The sequence below is a fragment of the Chiloscyllium plagiosum genome, unplaced genomic scaffold (genome assembly GCF_037043375.1).
Source record: "Chiloscyllium plagiosum isolate Xiang-an unplaced genomic scaffold, Cpla_swu_hap1 HiC_scaffold_3, whole genome shotgun sequence".
NCBI classification, from domain to species: domain Eukaryota; kingdom Metazoa; phylum Chordata; class Chondrichthyes; order Orectolobiformes; family Hemiscylliidae; genus Chiloscyllium; species Chiloscyllium plagiosum.
In genome coordinates this window covers 91,193,938-91,219,357 of record NW_028270141.1, presented here as the reverse complement: position 1 = coordinate 91,219,357, position 25,420 = coordinate 91,193,938, and the positions used below count along the sequence as shown (strand labels likewise).

The window sequence follows — 25,420 nt, the reverse complement described above, 5'->3', positions numbered from 1 at the left end:
CATCTTGACAGGTTTAACTCTGAAGTATGGAATTCAGTTTAAGAAATTCTTTTTGGACCATAAATCCAATTAATTAGGTTTAATATCATAATAAATTCTTCCAAGAATAAATTTAGACCATAGTAGATAATCGGAAAGCAATATTCTGATTTATGTAATCGCACATATTACCTTACAGTCTTCAATGAAGACTATTGTATTACTATTGATTGCATTTAAATCAATTTGCAGTTTCAAAGGTAACAATTTCCTGGTTACAATTATTTTCCAGCTACTAAAGTATTCTTGTGTGCTCAGTAATACCCATTTATTTCTGTTTTAGTATTAGAAAGCAATCACATTGTAGTTTCTGAGTTAAATAGTTGAGCAATTAACTTCAGTGGTCAATAATTGTACATATTAATTTTTTTCTACTTGACACACAATATGTTGTTGAATTGACATTAAATATTGCACTTAAAAATAAATTTACATCTGGGATTTTAGTGTATTTAAATAAGTTGAAATGTTAAAACATTGTGACATAGAAATACTTAGAAACCATTCGAGTTTGTACTATTTAATAAATAAAAGACAAACAGAGTTTACAACAGTATTCACAAAGTAGATTTCAAGACTATCAATGAATTTCTTTCAGAGAAATTCCACATACCCCTCAAAATATTATTTTCAAACTTTTAAAAAGTACAAGTTCTTTGAAAAGATAAAGTCATCGCAAATATCATTAATGTACTCACAAGCTCTGCCTTTGCATCAGGATTCAAAATAAGTTCGACAAATTTGTTAGCCTCCTTCCAGTCCTCCTGTAAATCCGAAGGAACCAGCTACAGCTGCCCAACAAATGTGATATTTACATCTGTGGCCATTTACGCAAGGTCAAAGGAAAGCTTTCTAATTCCATTCAGTGTTTGCACAAGCCAATGGTTCTTCTGAGTAATGTATCAGAAAAATAAATGTTGTATTCTGGCATTAACTGTTCCCTGTTGACCAAAAAGAAAGATTTATAGTGCGAGACAGAGCAGTGCAGGAAGAACAATCTCCTATGTTTGGCAAAAGGCCAACAAACTGGCTTGAAAGAATGTCAAAGAGGAGAGATATGTCTGGAATGTAAGCTAGACATAAATACACAATATCTGGTGATAGTGGTTGTCTGAGTAAGGCTTGTGAACAATATTAAATATCCTGAACTTTGAAAGTTAATATGATATGAAAAGTAAACTGATCTAAGTCAATGGAAATATCTGACAATATATTATTTTGGATCAGAATGTCCTAGTTCAGCATGGAATCAGTTCAGATTCCTTGTTTTTCACAGAACCATAGATCAGTTAAAGCAGAGAAGGAGAGAAGGGGGTCTTTTAGCCAATCGTGTCTATGCTTGACTTCTTAAGGAACAACTCACCTAGTGCAACCCTACCCTTTCCCCATTGTACGACCAACATTTTCTTCACAAATAAGGATCTAATTTCTTTTGAAAGCTTCAATTGAATCTGTCTCCACCACATCCCCACACAGTGCATACCTGATCCTAAAGACATGCTGTGCGTATAGTTTTTACTTCCTTTCCTACTTAACGTACATTTGTGACCTTAGGTTCTTGATACTTCAATCAATGAAAACAGTTCCTTCCTATTTAACCCTTATGATCACGAATGTCTCCAGCAAACCTCCTCTGAACTTTTTCTTCCACAAGGGAAACAATACCAACTTCTCTAATCTTCCTTCATAACTGAAGTTCTCCACACACTGCAACTATTTCCATTAAACTTTCCTCCAATCTCTCTAATGTCTCTACATTCTTCATAAACTCTGGTGTCCAGGATTGGATACAATATTGTAGCTGAGGCCAAACCACTGTTTAAAGCATTAATTTGGACTCCAGGACCACAATACTAAAAGGCTTATTAATTACTCTGAAGTTACAGGATATTGTCCTGAAACTGAAAATTGCTTAACTTAACATTTAAATGCAAATGCTCTTGGGTAGTTTAAACAAAAGAGCACATTTATGAGATACATTTATCAAAATGTGATACATATTATTCAAATATACATAGCAAAAGGAGCTGATACTAATCAAAAGTACTGAAAGGTCTTTGAAGAAAATAGAATATGATCTGATTAAAGCAAGTGAAAAATAGTTATAAGGGAATGCTACAGACCTCTTTGGTAGAGAATTGGAGGAACTCTGGAATAATGGTATAAGTGGACAAAAATGCCAATTTATGGTAGTTTTACAAGGTTCGTGGTGAGTCTCTGAGAAAATTATGGTTGATCATAAATCTTTTTTATGGTTACTGTCTGAGGCTTAGCCACATTCTTTGCAATGATTTGCCCAGGAATAACACACTGATTCCATATCCTCTTCATCACCTCAACCTTTAACTCCATGTCTGTAACATCATCCTTCTGCTGCAAAAACCCTCAACTATGACTTTGTTACCTCAAGACTCAACTAATCAAAGTTCTCTTACCTCATTTCCCATCTGTAGATTTGAACTCTGCCAATACTCTGTTCTCTTTGTTCTTATCCCAAACCTCATCCAACTGTCACCGGTGTACCTTAACTCCTGGCCCACTTTGACTTTTAAAAAAATTCTTGTCCATTTCATGTCCCACCAGGTGCATAACTTATCTCTGAAACTTCTTCCTGCTTTAGATTGTTTCAGGATTGTTGCACACCTTCAGACATCATGTATTCATGATTTCCATTGCTATATTATTGTTTGAGCTGCCAAAGTCTTAAGCTCTAAAATGTCCAATCTAATACTAACTGCTTCTTGCTCCTCTTTTAAAATTACTTTATTAAATCTTACTTTGAATACCACTCATACTCATTCTTCCTAATATCTCACTAAGTGCCTCAATGGCACTCATGTGACCCACTAGAGTTTTTATTAATTTAAAAGATATTATTCACACACAAATACAAGTAGAACACCCATACAATTTGTTATTGTTGATTCCTTTAGGAACTTACATGTTCAGCATTGTTATTGTTTACATTCTGCCTGATATTCTAATGAAATAGGTTGACAGGCTTAAAAGAATGGGAAATTCATACCAAAATGAAAGCCTATTTAGCATACTACCGCATTTGAAATGAATTTGCTCGAGGAGAATTCCATTAGTATACCATCAGCCCACCGAGTATCTGGAGAAAAATACATACAGGAAGAAAACTGTTAAAATTGTCGAGACACTTCTAGAAAGTAAAAGGGAGTCTAGCATAGAGCCTAACCTTACTCTTCATCATTGATAGAAAATGCCAAATGTGATAATGGGCAACTTTCCACATTAAAGATTGCTTGGCAGAAGGACTAAAACATTCCTTTCTATAGTAAACTGTCTTCTGAAAATTATGCCCAGACCCTCAGGGGTTCTCATGACTTTTCTTTTCAGCATAAAGTCAGCAGAAAAATCAGATACTTTGAGGAATGTTCCAAATTGCCAGGCCACCAGCAGAGCCTCACACACAGTGTTGTTCTGATCAAATTCATAAAAGTGTGTGAGGTCCTATTCCTGCTGTGGGGCCATGAAAACTTCAGCCAACTATCTTTTACACAGAGTTTTAACAAAATAAAGATAACAAAAGCTTGTACGTCCTTGTAACTGGATGATAGAAATAAACATTTAGCATTCCATGTGTGTTCATTAAAATATGAAAAGTTGCTCATTTTACTGAAGCCAAGTTGAACAACATAAAATGTCACTGCAAATAACCAAACCACAACTTAATTCAAAGAATTGGATACAGCTCAACAAAAATAACATCTAATTCCCTATTTATTTTTACAAGCAGAGCACATTCTATTTTAGGGCATACAGACTGAATAAGAATGTAAGTACATTGCATTGATCCAACCATTTGACACTTTCAAAATTCAAATGTTTTATAGGATAAATCTTAGCCTTCAGTCATGCAAAAATGTTTGAGTAAACATAAATGTGTTTTCAAGTAATCTTTTACCACACATCTAACCAGCATCATGAATTTCTATTTAACATGAATCAGGGTGAAAATGGAAGTGGCTTGTTTCATCTTGGAAAAGTAAATTTCAATATTATCCATGTCAAATTAGATGAATCTATTCCCTGATCAGTAAGAGTCACAGGTAAGCTGAATTTTCATATATTACTTAGTTCCTTATAAAGGTGAATTAGAATCTGTGGACTGGTGTTTTTGTTGTGCTAGAGTTCCATTCTGTCATAGAGTCATAGAGTCATAGAGATGTACATCATGGAAACAGACCTTTCAGTCCAACCTGTCCACGCCGACCAGATATCCCAACTCAATCTAGTCCCACCTGCCAGCACCCGGCCCATATCCCTCTAAACCCTTCCTATTCATATATCATCCAAATGCCTCTTCAATGTTGCAATTGTACCAGCCTCCACCACATCCTCTGGCAGCTCATTCCATACACGTACCACCCTCTGCATGAAAACGTTGCCCCTTAGGTCTCTTTTATATCTTTCCCCTCTCACCTGAAACCTATGCCCTCTAGTTCTGGACTCCCCGATCCCAGGGAAAAGACTTTGTCTATTTATCCTATCCATGCCCCTCATAATTTTGTAAACCTCTATAAGGTCACCCCTCAGCCTCTGATGCTCCAGGGAAACAGCCCCAGCCTGTTCAGCATCTCCCGATAGCTCAAATCTGTCAACATCCTTGTAAATCTTTTGTGAACCCTTTCAAGTTTCACAACATTGTTCAGATAGGAAGGAGACCAGAATTGCACGCAATATTCCAACAGTGGCCTAACCAATGTCCTGTACATCCACAACATGAACTCCCAACTCCTGTACTCAATACTCTGACCAATAAATGAAAGAAACCAAATGACGCCTTCACTATCCTATCTACGTGCGACTCCACTTTCAAGGAGCTATGAACCTGCACTCCAAGGTTTCTTTGTTCAGCAACACTCCCTAGGATCTTACCATTAAGTGTATAAGTCCTGCTAAGATTTGCTTTCCCAAATGCAGCACCTCTCATTTATCTGAATTAAACTCCATCTGCCACTTCTCAGCCCATTAGCCCATCTGGTCAAGATCCTGTTGAAATCTGAGGTAACCCTCTTTGCTGTCCACTACACCTCCAACTTTGGTGTCACCTGCAAACTTACTAACTGTACTTCTTATGCTCGCATCCAAATCATTTATGTAAATGGTAAAAAGTAGAGGACCCAGCACCGATCCTTGTAACACTCCACTGGTCACAGGCCTCCAGTCTGAAAAACAACCCTCCACCACCACCCTCTGTCTTCTACCTTTGAGCCAGTTCTGTATCCAAATGGCTAGTTCTCCCTTTATTCTATGAGATCTAACTTTACTAATCAGCTTCCCATGGGGAACCTTGTCGAATGCTTTACTGAAGTCCATATAGATCACATCTACTGCTCTGCCCTCATCAATCTTCTTTGTTACTTCTTCAAAAAACTCAATCAAGTTTGTGAGACATGATTTTCCACACACAATGCCATGTTGACTATCTCTAATCAGTCCTTGCCTTTCCAAATACATGTACATCCTGTCCCTCAGGATTCCCTCCAACAACTTGCCCACCACCAAAGTCAGGGGCTCACCAGTCTATAATTCCCTGGCTTGTCTTTACTGCCCTTCTTAATCAGTGGCACCACGTTTGCCAACCTCCAGTCTTCCGGCACCTCACCTGTGACTATCGATGATACAAATATCTTAGCAAGAAGCCCAGCAATCACTTCTCTAGCTTCCCACAGAGTTCTCAGATACACCTGATCAGGCTCTGGGGATTTATCCACCTTTAACCATTTCAAGACATCCAGCACTTCCTCCTCTGTAATCTGGTCATTTTGCAAGATGTCACCATCTATTTCCCTACAGTCTATATCTTCCATATCCTTTTCCACAGTAAATACTGATGCAAAATGTTCATTTAGTATCTCCCCCATTTTCTGTGGCTCCACACAAAGGCTGCCTTGCTGATCTTTGGAAGCTGACATACCCCTTATTGCATTAGAGCCAGTCTCAATACCAGAAACGTGGCTGTTTGTGCTACGTTCTCCTGAGAATCCATCATCCTCTACATTTTCCAAAACAACATACCTGTTTGAAATGGGTATATCCACAAAATACTCCTGCCCTAGGTGCTGACCTCTCTTACCCTTCCTGGAGTTAACCCATCTATGTGACTGTATCTGAGACTTTCCCCCCTTCCTAAAGCTGCCATCCATCAAATGCTGTTGCAAATTCCTCATCGCTTCTATCTGTCTCTCCAACCGATCACTCGATCTGATAAGATTCGCATCCAACAGCATTTATGGCAGATATAATCTGCAGTAACCCTTAAACTCTCTTTAAACTCCCACATCTGACAAGAAGTACATATCACTGCAAAGGCCATCACTGCAAAGACCCAGAAAATAACAATGCCTTATTCCTCTACTGCACCAGGTTAAATTAAGAGCTATAGCTTATATTTTAAGTTTAATCAAGAGACTTATCTCCAAAAACATATAATCACGAAAGAACCGACTGTACTCACTAATACAGCCTTTCTCTTGGACAGACTTAAAACAACAATTTACTTACCTGATTCTGTGTTGTGAACTTCGCCCATACCGGATCCTCCAAGATTAGATGTGAAATTCACTGTTTGTTAAGTTTCCCAGTTGAACTCCGATGTCCAGCGACACCTGAATTCAAAAACAGCAAAGGCAGTAACTGTGCAGGTTCTCTCTCTCTCTCTCTCTCCTGCACTGTCATCACCATCTGTCAAAGACTTGCAAGATTTTAAACAACAACAACACTAGGTCACACCTCAGAATTTCTTTTTTCAAATAGACTTAGCTCATTAATGTTTTCCACATAGTTATAAGCTTGCAGTTCTGCCGTAATCCTTGTAAATCTTTTTGTAGTCTCTTCAGTGCCTCCATGTTCTTTTTATTACACAGTGATCACAACATAGAACTCAAGACTTCCCTGTTAAAAATCTATATAATTTTGTCTTGAATAAATTCGATCACCCAATATCCAATGTTTTCTGGGGAAAGGTTTCCATTTGCTACACACCCTCTGATATTCTCTGTGCCTTAGTCTTAAAATAGAGATCTCTTATTCTTTAATTGTGCCCCTATCAAGTCTGTCCTGCAGACAGAAACATTATCTGTGTATCCACCCTCAGTTCTAGAATCTTCCATAACAGGAAGCATCCTCCCTGTATTTATGCTGTCAAGATCCTTCAGGATTTCATATATTTCAATCTAATCACCTCTTATTCTTCTAAACTCTAGGCCATATGAACTTAGCTTGAGTAACCTTTCTTCATAAGACATAATACATCCATTTTCAGGTATTAATCCACTATACTTTCCCTGAATGAGCACAATGCACTTATATCATTCCTCAAATAAGTTGACTAACACTGTGCACTGCATTCCAGATGCAGCCTCCTCAGTGCCTTATAAAACTGAAGCATAACCTTTTTACTTTAGTATTCAATTCCTTTCACAATCAGTTACATTTTATTAGCTTTCCTAATTACTTTCTGCAGCTACATACACACCAACATTTGCCATAATGTTGTCTTCTCACTTTACCGATCAAAATCCTTTTGTAATCTTCTTGTATCCACTTCACAATGTACTTTCCTACCTCCTCTTATGCCATCAACAAATTTGTCATACTTTTTGTCCCCTCATCTCAGTCATTTATATGAATTACAAACATTCGCGATTCTAGCAGCAATCCTTTTGACACAACAATTGTTACATTTTGCCAACCTTATAAAACCCATTTATACTTACTCTCTACTTCCTGTTAGCCAGCAATTCTTCTATCCAAGACAATCTGCTATTCAGTGTACCATTTATTTTATGCAATAATCTTTGAAGTGGCAATTTATTGACTGTCTCTGGAAATCTTTCTACAGCATATGCATTGGTTTTCAAAGGTACTTTGTCAATGAATTCCAATACAATGATCAAGCATAATTTCTCTTTCACAAAACCATGTTGACTCTGGTTTGAACTTATCCAATGCCCTGTTTTAACTGCTTTACTAAGAGCTTCAATCATTTTTCCAATGGCAGATATTAAGCTTTCCAGCTTTTGATTCCTTTCCCTTTAGAAGGACATTCACTGTCTTCTAAATTGTACCCAAAGAAAGGACATTTTGATAAATTAAAACTAATACATCCACTATCTCACTTGTCACTTCTTTTAAGACCATGGGATGAAGTTCACCAGGACATAGGCATATGTTAGCTTGCAAATCTAAAAGTATGCTCAATTTACTCAAACTTTTCTGTTTACTGTGACTTTCCTGAGATCCTCTCTCCCTTTTATTTCCTGATTGATTGCTGTTTCTGGATGTGAAGACAAATGCAAGATTCTTGTTCAATTCATCTGCTATTTCCTCATTTTCCATTATTAATTCTCTGGTCTCACTTTCTGGAGGAGCAAAGTTGGATTTGCCAACTCTTTTCTGTAAATATTCATAGAAACTCTTCTTTCCGTACTATTCTGCCTGACTCAAATTCCAATTTCTAGCCCTCCCCCCATAATCTTTTCTTCTTTCACTAATTAGAAATCTGTTTATCTCAGCCTTGAATATACTTTATGATTCAACTTCAACAGCCTTCTGCAATAAAGAATTACACAGATTCACTGTTTTCTGAGAAATGAAATTCCTCTTCATCTTTGTCTCAAATGGGTGATCCCTTACTCTGAGACTATGCCCTCTGCTCCTAAAAAGGAAAGCTGCCTTTCCATGGCTCTCCTCTCAAATCCCCTAGGAATTGTATATGTTTTAATAAGGTCACATTTAATTCTTCTAAACTCAAATATGTGTGTGCTTAACCTCCTCAACCTCTACTCATAAGAAAAAAACCTTCCATACTCGGGATCAAGCTCGTGAACCTTCGTTAGATTGGCTGAAGTGCCAACACATCTTTCCCTTGATATGGGAACCTAAACTGTTCACAATATTCCAAGTGTGGTTTAACCAGTGCTCTGTGCAGTTTTAGCAAAATTTTCCTGTTTTCATACTCCATTCTTTTTGAAGTAAAGGTTAAATTTTCATTTGCCCTCTTTATTAACTAATGAAGGTGTATACCAATTTTTTTGTGTGTGATTTGTGCAAGAAGGCTCCCAAATCTCTCTGTGCTACATGCTATCGCCATTTAAAACATAATCACCTCCTCTATTCTTTCTTCCAAAATGTATAACATTATATTTTTGTACCATATATTCCATTTGTCAACTTTTTGTCCACTTGATTAACTTGTCTACATCCCTCTGTAGATTTCTTCTCATCCTCGTCACTGGGCACCTGTTTACTTTCATATCACCTGCGCACTTGGCTGCAGGATATTTACTTCCTTCATTAGTATGTATTATAAATAATTGTGGCTCCAGACTGAACCCATGCCACTCCACCAGTTATTGGTTACCATGCTGGTAATGCCCACTTACCTAAACTCTCTATCTTCTAATAGTTAGCAAATCCTCTATCCATATCAATGTACGAATCCCAAATCACGAGCTCTTATTTTCTTAAACAGCCTATTAGATTAGATTACTTACAGTATGGAAACAGGCCCTGTGGCCCAACATGTCCACACTGACCCCCTGAAGAGTAATCCCACCCAGACCCATTTCCCTGTGACTAATGCACCTAACACTATGGGCAATTTAGCCTGGCCAATTCACCTGACCTGTACATTCTTGGACTGTGGGAGGAAACCAGAGCACCACGCAGACATGGGGAGAATGTGCAAACTCCATATAGACAGTCACCCAAGGCTGGAATCGAATCTGGGTCCCTGCCGCTGTGAGGCAGCAGTGCTAACCACTAAGTCAACGTACCGTCCTATTGTCTTTTACCTTTTTGAAAACTTTTCATACATCTATTAATTCTCCTTTATCTTTCCTCCTTGTTATCTCTTCAAAGAATTCAAGTAAATTTGTCAGGCATGATTTCCCCTTCATGAAGCCATGATGACTCTGCTCAATTACATCATGTATTTCTAAGTTCTCTGTTATTATATCCTTTGTAATAGGAGCTAACATTTTCCCAATAACAAATTGTAAGCTAAGTGATTTATTTCTTATCTCCTTTTCTTTTTGTGTATGGATGTTAAATTGTAAGTTTTCCAATCCTCCAGAACATTTCCAGAATCTATGGATTCTTGGAAGATTCTTACCAACACATCCACTATCTCTGTAGCTGCTTTCTTTAAAATTCTGACATGCATCCCATCAGGCCCAGGTCTCTTATTAGTTTTCAGCCCATTAGTTTCCCCAGTATTTTTTTGAGTCACAATTATTGTACTTATTTTCTCTCCCCTTTTTGCTCCTTAATTATTTAGTATTTTTGGAATACTGTGTCTTCATAACCAGAACCAAAACAGTCTGAAAATAAAAGCAAAATACTGCAAACGTAAGAAATCTAAAATAAAACAGAAAGCGCTAGAGAAACTTAGCAGGTCTGGCAACATCTGTGGAGAATGAAATAGAGTTAATGTTTTAGTCCAATATGATTCTTATACGAAACTGGTCCCAAAGGTCAAGATGTGAAGAGGTTTGCTGCTGCACTGAGTGCAGATTATGGATAAATGGTGGGTTTTTGCTAATTTCTATTATGTCTAATATTTGTTATTGGTCAGTCTTTCCAAGTAGCAAATCATTGTTAGTGCATCACAGCCATTACAGAGATTGATATGTAATGTTGCATGACACTAGAGGTTCGTGATTTACAAACTTCTGACTTATGAACACTCATACTTATGAATGTGATCTACAAATGTTTCCTATACTTAAAAATGGCTTCTTTATACTGTCTGGCATTGGCTTCTGACTTGTGTACAAATTGACTTACAAATGGACTCTGGAATGGAAACCACCACCAGCCTGCAAGATGAGGAGTGCCTGGGGGAAAGATCTGGACAATAAGTTGATGCCTAGAATGTAATGCCAGCAGGTGTGTTACAGCTTCACTGAATAGTTTTCTTTATAAAACTCTTCCCCTCTGAAGGGCCTCACACATCACTTGAAATTGCAGACCCTTCCTGCACAGAATAAAACTCTTGACTGACCCACTCCATCCAGTTCCAAAAAGACTCATGTTGGACTCAAAATGTTTCTCTCTCCTCAGGTACTGCCAGACTGAGTTACTCCATCATTTCTTTTTGTTTTAATGTCAGATTTCAGCATCTGCAGAAATTTGCTTTTATTGCCAGGCATCTCTTCTGAATTTCGCGACTGATATTCTTCATTTCTATCCACCTGGTGGGAGAATGAGAACTGCACATCAATGAAGTGAGATTGGGTAATAATAAGGGTGATGATGAACTATAGCCAACTCACTGCTTTCCAGTGTAAGTCCCGTCGTGCCGTCCAACACCTGGTTGGAAATAATGCCTTTTCAACTCGAAATCGGGAAGGTCCTCATTAAATGTCTGACCAAATTTCTCACCATGGCTCTCATTTTCGAGGGCAGGGAAGATTCTGCCCATGCTTTCTAACCTTTCCTATCATTGATTGTTTATCATTTTCTGGATTAATGCCTTTGGCCTTTAATTTACCACATCTTCCCAAATTAGACACCTTGCACCACACTATCCAATTTAAAACACTCCCTACTTCCTGGTTATGCAGTTGACAAGAATACTGTTCCCCTATATTCTGTAAATGAGGTGCCAACCCAGTGAAGCTCCAACCCATGACTGCTTTCATGTCAAACAGAAGAAATGGCATGTGACAGAGAGGATGAAGTGATCCTACAGCCAATAGATGAGATCTAAAACAAAAGAAGAAATTGCTGGAGAAATTCAGCAGGTCTGGCATCATCTGTGGGGAGAAAGCAGAGTTAACATTTTGAGCCCAGTGACTCTTCATCAGAACTGTTAGTAGCTGGAGAAAACTGATATTTATATGGAAACTGAAGTGGGGGCAGAAGGGGAAGGTGAGCAGGTCAGTGAATACAGAGCCCAGAGACAGAGATACAAAAGGAGTAGGTAAACAAGGATAATAGATAGCATGGCAGGACAGAAGAAAAGCTGAATAAGAGCTAAGAGTGAGAAAATGGATTAGCTGTGCTGAATCCAACCCATGTAAGGGAAATTGGGCTAACATGGGAGGATGGACTCAGTGTCTAAAGTAATCAAACTCAATATTGAGTCCTAGAGGCTGCAGGTCTCCCAGAGGAAAAGGAGATGTTGAGCTTCAAGATTGTGTTCCTCATTTACCTACCCCTTTCTTACCTCTCTCTCTCTCTGGCTCGGTCTCCAAATCTTCCACAACCTCTCCACTCGACCAACTATCCCTCTCCCCCTTACTTCGGCTTCAATATAAACACCAATTTTTCCCCAACTACTAACAGTTCTGATGAAGACTCACCGGACCCGAAATTTAAGTCTTCTTTTACCCACAGATGTTGCCAGACCTGCTGAGTTTCTTCAGAAGTTTCGGTTTATGTTTCATATCTTCAACATATGCAGTTCTTTGTTTTAGATCAGATCTTAGCTCGACTATTCTGCTATGGGCACTCTTGAATGGTGGCAACTAATTAAACAACCAACAGGAAAAAGACACTCCACAAAGATCCCCATCCTCACCAATGGTGCAGCCCAGTCCAATCTAGTCTGAAAGATAACACTGAAGCATTTGCATCCATTTTCAGCCAGAAATTTGAGTGGATGATCCATCTTACACATCTCCTTGCATTTCACAGCATCACAGGTGTCAGTCCTCAGTCAATTCAAGTCACTCCACATGATATGAAGGAACAGCTGAAGGCAGTGCATATTGCAAAGGCCATGGACACTGGCGGCATTCCCACATTAGTTCTAAAGACTATTGCTCCAAAACTAGCCCTACCACTTGCAAAGTTGTTCTAGTATATTTTCAACACTGACATCTCCCAGCAATGTGAAAAGTTACACAGACCAAAGCAGGACAAATGTAATCTGACCAATTACAGCCTTATAAATCTACACTTGGTAATCAACAAAATGTTAGACGGGATATCAACATTATTGTCAAGTGGCACTTTCTGTAAATAATAAACTGTTCGCTGATGCTCAGTTTGGATTCTGTCGGGACCACTCAGTTCTTGACCTTATTAAAGCCTTGGCTGAAACATGGACAAAACATTTGAACTCCAGCATGAGGTGAGAGTGACTGCCCATGACATCAAGGCTGTGCTTGACCAAGTGCAGCATCAAGGAGACCCAGCAAACCTGGAGTCAATGGGCATCAGGGGTAAAGCTCTGCACTGGTTGCAGTCATACCAGGTTGGAAGATGGTAGTGATTGTTGAAGGGTTCAGGTACATAATTCTATGAAATTTGTGTCACTTGGGGGTGGTTAAGAAGGCATTAAGCTCGCTTGCCTCCATTGCTTAGAGATTTGAATATGAGAGTTGGGACATCATATTGAGGTTGTTCAGGATATTGGTGAGGCCTCTTCTGGAGTACTGTGTCCAGTTCTGGTCACCTGTCATCAGAAGGATATTATTAAGCTGGGGTGGGTTCAGAAGAAACTTATGAGGATGTTTCAGGGAATGGAGTAAAAGAGTATTTGAGTTATAAGGAGAGGCTGGATAGAATTAGAACCCCTGCCGTGTGGAAACAGGCCCTTTGACTCAACAAGTCTACATCGACCCTACGAAGACTAACCCACCCAGACTCATTCCCCACCCTATATTTGCCTAATGCACCTAATCTACACATCCCTAAACCCTATGGGCAATTTAGCATGGCCAATCCACCTAACCTGTACATCTTTGATTTGTGAGAGGAAACCGGACCACCCGAAGAAAACCCACGCAGATATGGGGAGAATGTGCAAACTCCACACAGACAGTCGCCCGAGGTTGGAATCAAATTCAGTTCCCTGCCGCTGTGAGGCAGCAATGCTAACCATTGCAACACTGTGACACCTCACTGGGACTTTTTTCACTGGAGCATAGGAGGTTGAAGGGTGACCTTATAAAGGTTTATGAAATCATGAGGTGAATTGGAGGTATCTTTTCCCTCAGGTGGGGGATTTCAAGACTAAGCAAAATATTTTTTTAAGGTGAGAGGAGAGCGATTAAAAAAAACATGAGGGGCAAATATTTTCCACATATAGTTGTGTGAACTTCCAGAGGAAGTGATGGATGGGGGTAAAGTTACAACATTTAAAAGGCATTTGTATAAGTCCACGATTAGGAAATGTTTGGAGGGATATGGGCCAAGTGCAGGCAGGTGGGACTACAATTTAGGTTGAAACTTTATTGCTGGAACAGCACAGCAGGTCAGGCAGCATCCAGGGAACAGGAGATTCGACGTTTCGGGCACAGGCCCTTCTTCAGGAATGAGAGACTACAATTTAGTTTGGGCTTATGGTCAGCATGGACTGGCTGGACTGAAGGTTCTGTTTCCATGCTGTATGACTCTATGACTCTCTATCCCAGTCCCAGCACATCTCTGCAGGAGCCCCTCAGGGCAGTGGTCTAGGCCCAGCCCTTTTCAGCTGCCTTACCAATGACCTTCCCTCCATCAAACATCAGGGGTGGGAATGTTCACCAATAGTTGCAAAATGTTCTGCACCATTCATAACAGCTCAGACACTAAAACAGCCTTTATCTATTTGCAGTAAGACCAAGTCAACATTCAGGCTTAAACTCTTAAGTGGTAAGTAACGTTTATGCCATAGAAGTGCAAGCAAAGACCATCTCCAGGAAGACAGAATCTAAAAATCATCCCTTGACATTCAATGGCATTATCAATATTGAATCCCCCACTATTAACATCCTGGGGGTTACCACTGATCTGAAACTGGACTGTTAATACTGTGTTGTTACTATTCTGATACTGTGGCTACAACAGCATTTCTGAGGCTAGGAAAAAAATACTGCAGATGCTGGATTATGTACTGAAAACAACAAATGCTGGAGATCGCAGTGCACCAGACAGCATCCATGGAGTGAGAGCAAGCTAACATTTTGAATTGAGATGACTGTTCATCATAGCTAAAGTGTGGAGTGGGGTAGCATTTATGATACAGTTGGAGGGGGTGTGGGGGAGGTAGGATGTAGAGTGCTAATGGAGAAAAGATGTTGATAATTCAGATTAAGTGTAGATCCTGTAGATGGACTTTCAGAAGAGTTTTGATAAGATGCCATACAAAAGGTTAATTCACAAGGTTAGATCATGTGAGATTAGGATAATGTATTGGCCTGGTTAGATGGCTGGTTGATGAACAGAAGACAAAGCGTCGGGTTAAATGTTTTGTTTTTCTGGATGGCAAGATGTAACTAGTTGGGTGCCACAGGGTTCGGTCCAAATATTTACAATCTGCATTAACGGCTTGGATACAGGGATAGAAAACTCTATAGCCAAATTTGCAGACGACACAAAAGAGGCAGGATGGTAAATTGCAATGAGGAAATAAGAACCTTACAAATGGATTATAGGCAGTTTAGGAGAGGAGGCCAAATGTGGCAGATGGAGTTTAACGTGGATGTGTGAGGCCATGTATTTTAGTTGAAAAAAATGGGAAGGTGACCTATTATCTTAATGGGGAGAGACTATGCGGTGCTCTGGTGCGGAGGGATCTGGGTCTCCTCATTCGTGAGTCACAGAAAACTAGCATCCAGGTACAGCAGATAATAAAGAAATTGAACAGAATGTTGATTTTTATAGCTAAAAGAATAGAATATAAAGGTGAGGAAATATTATTGCGGCTATACAGGATATTGGTGAGACCACACCTGGAATATTGTGCACAGTCTTGGTCACCTTATTTGAGGAAAGATGTAGTGACATTAGAGGCAGTTCAGAGGAGGTTCACGAGATTGATCCCAGAGATGAGACATTTGTCCTATGAAAAGAGATTGAACAGTTTAGGCCTATACTCTCTGGAATTTAGAAGAATGAGGAGAGATCAAATTGAGGTATTCAAGGTGATAAAAGGTGGATAAAATAGGCGTGGAGCAGATGCTTCCTCTTGTGAGGCATTCTAGAATGAGAGGTCATAGTTTTAGGATAAGGGGGAGCAAATTCAAAACAGAGCGGAGTAGAAACTGTTTCTCCCAGAGGGTTATGAATCTGTGAAATTCGCTACCCCAAAGTGTGGTGGATGCTGGGCCAGTGAGTAAATTGAAGGAGGAGTTAGATACATTATTAATTGATAATGGGTTGAAGGGTTATGAGGAGAATATCAGCTATGATCAAATGGCGGAACAGACTCAATGGGCTGAATGGCCTAATTCTGCTCCTTTATCTTTGAACTTATGAAACACGTAAGGGAACGGAAAAAACTGTATAAAAGAAAAAGTACTACTCTAAAGCATGTGCAGGAACATGGAAACTTGGAACAATACATAGATGTTACGAAAGGTGACCAAACACATAGAGAGAGCTATTAATAGAGCATACAGTATTCTATGCTTCATTAATAGGGACAGAGTAAAAGAGCAGGGAGGTTATAGTGAAGTTGTACGTAACTGGTTAGAGCTCAGCTGCAGCATTGCTTACAGGTCTGGGCCTACACTACAGAACGTTTGTGAATGCATTAGAGTGAGAATTTACAAGAATAGATCCAGAGATGAGCCACTTCAGTTATGAGGAAGGACTGGAAAAGCTGTGGCTGTTTTCCTCCGGGTAAGACCAAAAAAGCTTGAATAAACATTTGCAAAATCATGAGGGGCTCTAGATAGTGGATATGGAGTAATTTCCCATTTGTAAATGGATCTTGACCCAGCGGGACAATCTGACTGTTTTGCAAAAGAGAAGTGATATGATTTTTTAAAAAAGGCTTAAAACAACAAGTACTTCGAGATTGGAATGCATTTCTGGAGGTTTGGCAGAGTAGATTCAATTGAGGCGTTCAACACTGTTTCTCTTTCAATATATCATCCAACGGCCAGAGTAACAGGGAAAGGCAGAAGTTGACACTAAGTTCAAATGCTCAGACCCAAGGCAGACATGAATTCTGAGAGTCAAGATCTTAATTATTTCTAAATACAAATTGGAATTGATGGGTTTTCCCAATGAAGAATGTTAACAAAACATTTCCTGCATTGAAATTTTATTTAACATTTCAGCCATTTGCTGGCTAGTCTCAGAACCCAACTGTGTGTATAGCATCAGATCGGTAGTGTAATGCTCAGGAAATGAAAATGGTGTTTTAAAAAGTGATTTAAAACCTGTTGTATAATTGTCATAACACTTAAACTTTTCAATTTTTACTTAACCACATTAGTTCAAAACCTTCATCACTATTTGTTTTTGCTCTATTTGAACCAAAAGTACATGCTAGCAGTTTGCAGAGATGATTGTACAATTGTGCGGTGAAAAAAAAATGTAATGCATAAAAATTGCACCTTGAACATGAGCGAATAGTGCAAATAGCAAATCTTGTGTTATGTGGCTTATGTGCATGCATCATGAATAAACTTTGTATTATTGACTCCCACCAAGTCTGCTCACTTTTGCATCCATGATACAACAGATTTGAGTACTATGCAAAGCCTATTTGATTTATTGTTGTCACATGCACCGAGGTACAGTGAGAAGTGCTGTTTTGCATGCTATACCATCCAAAGATCGTACCATACAAAGTGCATCAGGGTAGGAGAACAGAGTGCTGAATAGTGTTACGACCACAGAAGAGGTGAGAGCGAGCAAGTGAGAGGGGTCAGCATTAACATTTGAGAGATCTGTCCAAAAGTCTGATAACAGTGGGGAAGAAAGTGGAAGAGTATATAACCAGCGTGGGAAGGGTCTTTGATGATTATGTTGGTTACCTTCCTGACACAATGGGGAAATACAGATGGAGTCAATGGATGGAAGGCTGGTTTGCATGATGGACTGGGCTGTGTTCACAACTTTCTGTAGTTCTTGCAATCTTGGGAAGAGCATTGTCATACCACACGCTGACACTTCCAGATAGATGACTATTAAAAAAGAAATCCTATGAAAATGGGTAAATGTGGACATGCCAAATTCCCTTATCCTCCTGAGGAAGGAGACAATGCTGCGCATCAACATTTGTGGAGAAAGTGAGGACTGCAGATGCTGGAGATCAGAGCTGAAAATGTGTTGCTGGAAAAGTGCAGCAGGTCAGGCAGCATCCAAGGAGTGGGAGAATCGACGTTTTGGGCATGAGCCCTTCTTCAGGAATGAGAAAAGTGTGCCATTTGTGAACCAGAATGAATTGTTGGTGATCATCACTCCCAGGAAGTTGACCCTCTCGATCATTTCCACTTCAGCACCATTGATGCAGACAAGGAGATGCCATCTTTCCCACTTCCTGAAGTCAATGACTGGCTCCTTCATTTTGCTGATGTTGACGGAGACATCATTGTCTTTATACCATGCCAGTAAGCAGTCAATCTCTTTCCTATATTCCGTCTTGTCATTGTTTGAGATTCCACCTACAACAGTGGTGTTGTCATCAAACTTGTAAATGGCCACATGGTCACGAGTATATAAGTGGTACAGGGCTGAGTATGCAGCTATCCGGGGCTCTGGTGTTGAGGATGATGGTGGAGGAGGTGTTGTTGCCTATTCTTACTAAGGCACAGAGGAACCTCAATTATCTGAACGAGATGGGCGGGCACTATTTCATTTGGATAATTGATTATTCAGTTAATTGATTCAATGCCTCTCATCTGGGGCTCAGAGTTTTCTGAAGTTTCCTTTTTCCTCGCTCTGTTTGCCTTGCTCCCCCTCTCTGTGTCAGGGTTTGTTTCAGAGCACACACTTGTGTATGGGACCTGCAGCATCGCTGGAGCCTCCCGCTCCCCCCCCAAATCAGTTCAATGGGATTGACACAACAAGCACTTGCTAAGTCTGCTCCCCCTTCAGAAGACGAGGCAGCAGCACACTGTGCGTGAGCCCCTGCCTGCCACCCCCTAACCCCATCCATCCCCATCCTGGTAGCCCCAGGGTACACCTCGTAGAATTTCAGGGAAAGTGTGGAGAGACAGAGACAGAGAGAGAGAGAGAGAGAGAGAGAGACAGAGAGAGAGAGAGAGAGAGAGACAGAGACAGAGACAGAGACAGAGAGACAGAGACGCAGAGAGAGAGACACAGAGAGAGAATATGCCTGGGCTCCCATCTCAGCTGCATTTCAGGAAGCCGAGTTCATTTTTAATCATTGTAAACAAAAGACGCGAGCAGCGTCGGAAACACCTCTTTGATGTAATGTTTTATCGAGACCTTGAGATCTTCTTCGGATAATCCGAAATTTGGATAATTGAGATTTGGCTAATAGAGGTTCCTCTGTAGATGGATCAGAAAGTTGAGGAACCAGTTACAGAAGGGAGAGCTGAGACCTCGGTCTCAGAATTTAGGCAGGAGTTTATTTGAAATTATGATGTTGAAGATGAAGGTCTAATCAGTAAGTAGGAGCCTGATGTAATTATTCTTGTTATCCAGCTGTTCCAGGGATGAGCGTATGGGCAGGGAGATGGTGTCTGCCATGAACCTGTTGCGCTTGTAGGTGATTTGCAAAGGATCAAATCAATTTGGTAGGCTGGAGTTGATGTGAGCCATGAATAACCTCTTGAAACACTTCATAGTTATGGAGGTCAGAGCCAGAGCCACTGGGTGGTAGTCATTGAGGCAGACTGCATGATTTTCTTTGGCAATAGGATGATGGCAGTCTTCTTGAAACAGGTGGGGACTTCAGACCTTAAGAGTCTCCTGTTGCTAATTCTTTCTCCTTCAAGTTGAAAAAGTAGTGTATCCTTGGGGACAAACTACATATGGATGGCAATCCAAACTGGTCAGTACTTCAGCATTCAAGCAATTCACATTGAAAGTTTGTATGTCCCCTTACTTCAAAAGTGCCCATTAATAAAGGAAAAACAAAGCTTTCTGTGCAGTTAAATGTCATTTGTTTTAATTTGAAAAGAAAGAGACTGGCATATACAATCATTTTAATAAAATTAATTGATATCTTTTGAGTTACAAATGTAATTAATAAAATCTAATCCAGCTCAGCAGTTTAGCCATGTTGCTGATACTGGTGGAATTTTTAAATCCATGAATGTTTAATGCAAAAGTTGCTTAAGTATGAATCACTCCTCAAAATCCAATTTCAAATTACTTCACTCTTCAGTCAGGGAAGTTTTCCTGGATTTCAGAACAAGATCTTTGACAAATGGCGTTAATTCTTGCAGCTCCTTTCGAACAGTCTCTACATCATATTCACTCTCTTTCTCAACATTTTTGCATTCACCCGGGTCATCACCTCCTTGGCCTCCTTGTTTCTGCTGACCTATAAGTTGTTTCACTACTAGACCTTGGTACTTCAACAGGAGCTTGTACTGATCCTGTGCAAAAGAATAACCCAGGTTATTTTTTTTTAATAACTTTTCCATCACAGTTACTTTTCTAATTGATGCATTGAGACATCTAAACTTTGATTAATACTTCTATGGGTTTTAATGAAACATTTTTTGCATCTAAAAATTGTGCAACACAACAATATGGAAAATCAGTAACTTTTCTATTGATTCCATCTATACTTCTCGCTGCCTCGGGAAGGCAACAAACACAACTGAAGAGCTGTCCCACCCTGGTTATAATCTCTTCCTACCTCTTTTGTCAGGCAGAAGATACAAAAGATTAAAACACATGTACCAACAGATTCAAGCACCGCTTCTTCCCCACTGTTTTCAGACTTTTCAATGGACCTCTCAAATGTTAATTTTAAGGCTGATCTCACTCAATGTGAGATTGTATTCTTTGCTCTGTTCTATAACCCTAATACATTTTGTACTGTATAATCTGCCAGCACTGCATTCAAAACAAAAAACTTAGCTGGGAACATATGACAGTAATAAATCAAATTAAAATAAAAAAGACGCATAAAGCTTTAAACGGTATTCTAAATAGTCATATGTGGGAAATATAGCAATCAGAAAAAGCCACATATTCACATCCTTGGCATTGGTTTAATTAAAATACTTGTTTCATGCCCCTGTTTACAATGGGATTTGATTCAAGATTACTGTGAAGACAGCATCAACAATGCAAGCAGTCGGGCCAGAATTCAAGTTCCTACCTCGATATTATACACTGCTATGACCTACAAAACAGTTTCAAATGAGACATAATGGATTTACAAGATCAAAGATCAATTATGTTAACTCTATCTGACATGAATTTACAATGGCCATTTAAACGATACAGCAATCTCCTACTGGGAAGAGCAAGCAGCTAGTTCAATACGTTCAGTGAAGGTTGGGTGGAGTGACTTTAATGTCCTGTGTTTAAGACTTGGTCATTCATGCCGCTTCAACATTGATTCCTCAATTTTAAGGAAGTGTGGAATGGAATGAGAAAATCCATTAAGCACGCTCACTGCATTAGTCCTGTACAAATTACACCATCTATTTATTTCTACACACATTGTCACTAATCCTTCAAGATTATCAAGCAATACTGAAAATATTCATCAACCCTGACATTTTGAGCCAGTCAGCTTAAGAAATTCCATTGTAGCAAACAGAGGAACAACTGTGTCCTACACATTGCTTCACGATCACAGGCTCCACACTCGCTCAACAGTCTGCATTCCCAGACTTAAAAACATATTACAAATTGAGGGATTAAAAAAAAACTCCAATTGTTAATACTTTTCAGAATCGTATGGTACATTAGCACTGTATCCATAAATTAAACTTGATTTGAATCTGTATTTAAAAACTGGTACACATGATCTAATTTTTTTATATGTTAAACAATAACTGTCTTCTTTTAACGCAGAGCAGTTATGTTTAAGGTGACAAGTTACCTCCGGAATCTTGGTCATGAGGAACGTGATAATCTGTGGCACACATCTGCCGGGTGCATGAAGCATGTTGTGCATCGACAGCTGGAACAGCAGAACTGATGTCAGATGCAAAACTAGTGCTGGCTCCTCAGTAGCCTTAACCTGTTCGAGTAATGCCTGTCTGTGCTGGAAAATGACTTGTCTACAGCAAGAGAGCATTTGGATAAAAGTTAGACAATGTTCCACATAGTCATTCAATGACACAGATTTTATGGGAACTTCATCAACACTCAGGAGCCTCACATCATCCAAGACAGTCATTTGCCTGGCATCTTATCCATTCACTCCCTTCACCACTGACACAATGTGACAGCAATGTGTACCTTCTATAAGACACACTGAACAACTTACTTATCAAGGATCCTTCAAAAGCAGCTTCCAAATACATGAACTCTATCACTTATAAGAGCAAAGGCAATAGATTCCATCAACTGTACGATCCTCGACAAGTCACATAACATGAAGAATTGGAAATATATTGCTATTCCTTCATTGGTACTGGATCAAAACCCATAAACTCCCTCTCTAACAGCATTGTGGGAGTAACTATAGCCCAAAGACTGCAGAGTCACAGAGACGGACAGCACAGAAACAGACCCTTTGGTCCAACCTGTCCATGCCGACCAGATATCCTAACCCAATCTAGTCCCACCTGCCAGCACCCGGCCCATATCCCTCCAAACCCCTTCAATTCATATACCCATTCAGATGCCTTTTAAAATGTTGCAGTTGTACCAGCCACCACCACTTCCTCTGGCAGCTCATTCCATACATGTACCACCCTCTGGATGAAAAAGTTGCCCCTTAGGTCTCTTTTATGTCTTTTCTCTCTCACCCTAAACCTATGTCCTCTAGTTCTGGACTCCCCCACCCCAGGGAAAAGACTTTGTCTATTTATCCTATCCATGCCCCTCATGATTTTGTAAACCTCTACAAGGTCACCCCTCAGCCTCCAACGCTCCAGGGTAAACAGCTCTCGCCTATTCCACCTCTCTCTATAGCTCAAATCCTCCAACCCTGGCAACATCTTTGTAAATCTTTTCTGAACCGTTTCAAGTTTGACAACATCTTTCTGATAGGAAGGAGACCAGAATTGCATGCAATATTCCAAAAGTGGCCTAACCAATGTCCTGTACAGCCGCAACATGATCTCCCAACTCCTGTACTCAATACTCTGACCAATAAAAGTAAGCATACCAAACGCCTTCTTCGCTATCCTATCTACCTGCGACTCCACTTTCAAGGAGCTAGGAGAGGTTGAAGAAAATGGCTCACCAACACTTCAAGGGTAATTAATGAGAGGCAATAAGTGTTGCCCCTGCCAACACACAATCCAAGAACAGAATGAAATATTGTTGATCTGTACTGAGTTTGTAATTCTGTGCAAAACCCGCAGGAATACAATCTTTTGAAAATATTATGAATGCTAAAAATCAACAAATCAAAAACAACGAAGTGTCAACACCCTGAAATGTTAACTCTAATATCTGCAGCCGGTCTATTGAGCATTTCTAGCACTGTTTCAATTCAGACTTCCAGCATCTGTAGTAATTTAGGAGCAAAGTAAGAATTAACAACAGAAATGTTAAGAAATTGCAAACCAATCAATTATTGTCTAAAGTAAACTAATCTGTTGAAGACATATGTTTTAAAGTAGCTATGTTTTCCATAATATTCCAGTGCCTAGAACAAAACTCAGAAAAACAACAGGAAATGCTAAAAATCCTCATCTAGTCAAGCATCATCTGTGGAAAGAGGAACAGAGTTAATGTTCCAGGACAACCATTCATCAGAATCATCAATTATACACGTGAAACTGTTCAAAACTACAATACTATTAACTCCAATAGTTAAGATTACAATTCCTAATCTACATTTTTCTAATTCTTATTGAGTTTTACCTTTCTTTCTTTTTATCTCCCTTTTTGAGCATAATTCCACAGACTTCTGCCACACCATCCAATATGTTAAGGAATTCTTCTATACTCTTGACAGAAATGAAACAAAAGCAGTCAGTCAGTCAACCCAATGCCATTATTCACTTAATGATAAAATTTCCTGCAGAAAGGTTCATCCTGTTTTAAATGTGCTGCCCAATTTAGTATTCCCTTTGATAAGTGCCCATTGCTTGTCGCTTTTTATACTTCACCATGTACAAGATCAGGTTAAGATTGTTAATCTGGATCAAATGGCTTTCTCAAGTTTCCATTTGCGCAATTTTAAAAGCAACTGCATTTGCTGTTTGCTTAATCGGTTACCAAAGGGCCCAGGGCAGTTTTGCTATGCCTGATTAACTCTGTAGTCTGACCTGGGTCAGTCCAAAAACATTTTCTTGGCCCCCAACAAAAGACACCTGCATACTGAGAGCTGGAGTTACTCTAAGTCAGCATCAACCCCAAGATACAGTCCTCTTTGATAAGTCTTCCTTGATATAATGGCCATTCCCCTCCAAAAACTATTTAATAAAAACTCTGATGACAGCCAAGTTAAATCCAAACATAGTTAATAAATTGTACTAAATAACTTACTAAGTAGAAATTAACCTTAGTTTCAGATCAGGAATAGCTGTTATGCAGCTGGCCAGAGTTAAGAACTGAAATTGGTCAGAAGTCCAATTTCAATTAGTGAGACAGGTAATCACCACTACAGTGCTATTGATTAGAAGCTGTCATTAGATGTCCTTAACATGATTCAAAGGCAATGTTTTTTAAACCAAGGTAACAATTAGGCTGCAGGTGATTTATACTGAAATTTCTCACCACAGCAGGAAAGAAAATGATACAAGTGTCCTAACTCTAGAGTACTGTTTTGAAGATGTTGAAGAGTTCAGTACAAATAGGAATGTTCTCTTCCCACCAGGTAGTAGAAAGGTGTCGAGGGAAGTGCTCAGCAGCTGTCAGCATTAGGTAATGACATATCAGACAATTCCAGGAGAGCTTTCATAATCTGAATAAGGTTGCTACTCCCATCTCAGATATTTCATTACTTTCTACTTTACCATTCACACACCTTCCCTCTGCCTATAATCTTCACTCTGCTCACCATAAGCACACCTCACATTTTGGAAGGTCAAATATAGGTGGAAATTATACAGTGAATAACAGAATCCTTAGGAGTACCGATATGCAGAGGGATTTGGGTGTGCAGGTCCACAAAAAAGAAAAAAAACAGGTGGCAGCAGACATGGATAATGTAGTAAAAGACACCTATGACATGCTTGCCTTCATTAGAAGGGACATTGAGTAAAAGGATAAGCAAGTTGTGCTGCAGCTTTATAGAAGTTTAATTAAGCCACACTTGGAATATTGCATACAGTTCTGGTTACCACACCATCAGAAGGATGTGGATGCTTTGGAGGGGGTACCAAGAAAGGTTTACAGGATGTTTCCTGATATGGGGGACTTTAGCTATTAAGAAAGGTTGGCTTTCTTAAGGTTGGCTTGGTTTTCACTGGAATGCAGGAGGTTAAGGGGCGAACTGACAGAAGTTTATAAGATTGTGAATGGCATGGATAGAGTGGAAAGTATGAGGCTGTTTCCCAGGGTGGAGGGGTCAACTACTAGGGGACACAGGTTTAAAGTGCGGGATGGGGGGTGGGGGGGGGAG

General features: G+C 39.6%; 2 protein-coding genes across 5 annotated transcripts in view; both read right to left on the bottom strand.

Moving 5' to 3' along the window:
- The window catches only part of LOC122546673 (four and a half LIM domains protein 2-like), a 73,847-nt gene extending 72,817 nt beyond the window's left edge, over positions 1 to 1,030 (bottom strand). For all 4 annotated transcript variants that reach the window (XM_087981491.1, XM_087981492.1, XM_043685338.2 and 1 more), the window contains exon 1: positions 738 to 1,030. Coding sequence is in view for 1 of the 4 variants with exons in the window: in XM_087981490.1 (XP_087837616.1) it covers positions 738 to 754 (17 nt within the window). In the remaining 3 variants the exon portion in view is untranslated. The remainder of the gene's footprint in view (positions 1 to 737) is intronic.
- Positions 1,031 to 19,898: 18,868 nt separating this feature from the next.
- ufl1 (UFM1-specific ligase 1) overlaps positions 19,899 to 25,420 on the bottom strand; it is a 62,318-nt gene continuing 56,796 nt past the window's right edge. The window contains exons 17-19 of the mRNA XM_043685304.2: positions 23,716 to 23,801; positions 21,776 to 21,956; positions 19,899 to 20,309 (exon numbers count right to left, since the gene is read on the bottom strand). Coding sequence (XP_043541239.2) covers positions 20,085 to 20,309; positions 21,776 to 21,956; positions 23,716 to 23,801 — 492 coding nt within the window. The 3' untranslated portion in view covers positions 19,899 to 20,084. The remainder of the gene's footprint in view (positions 20,310 to 21,775; positions 21,957 to 23,715; positions 23,802 to 25,420) is intronic.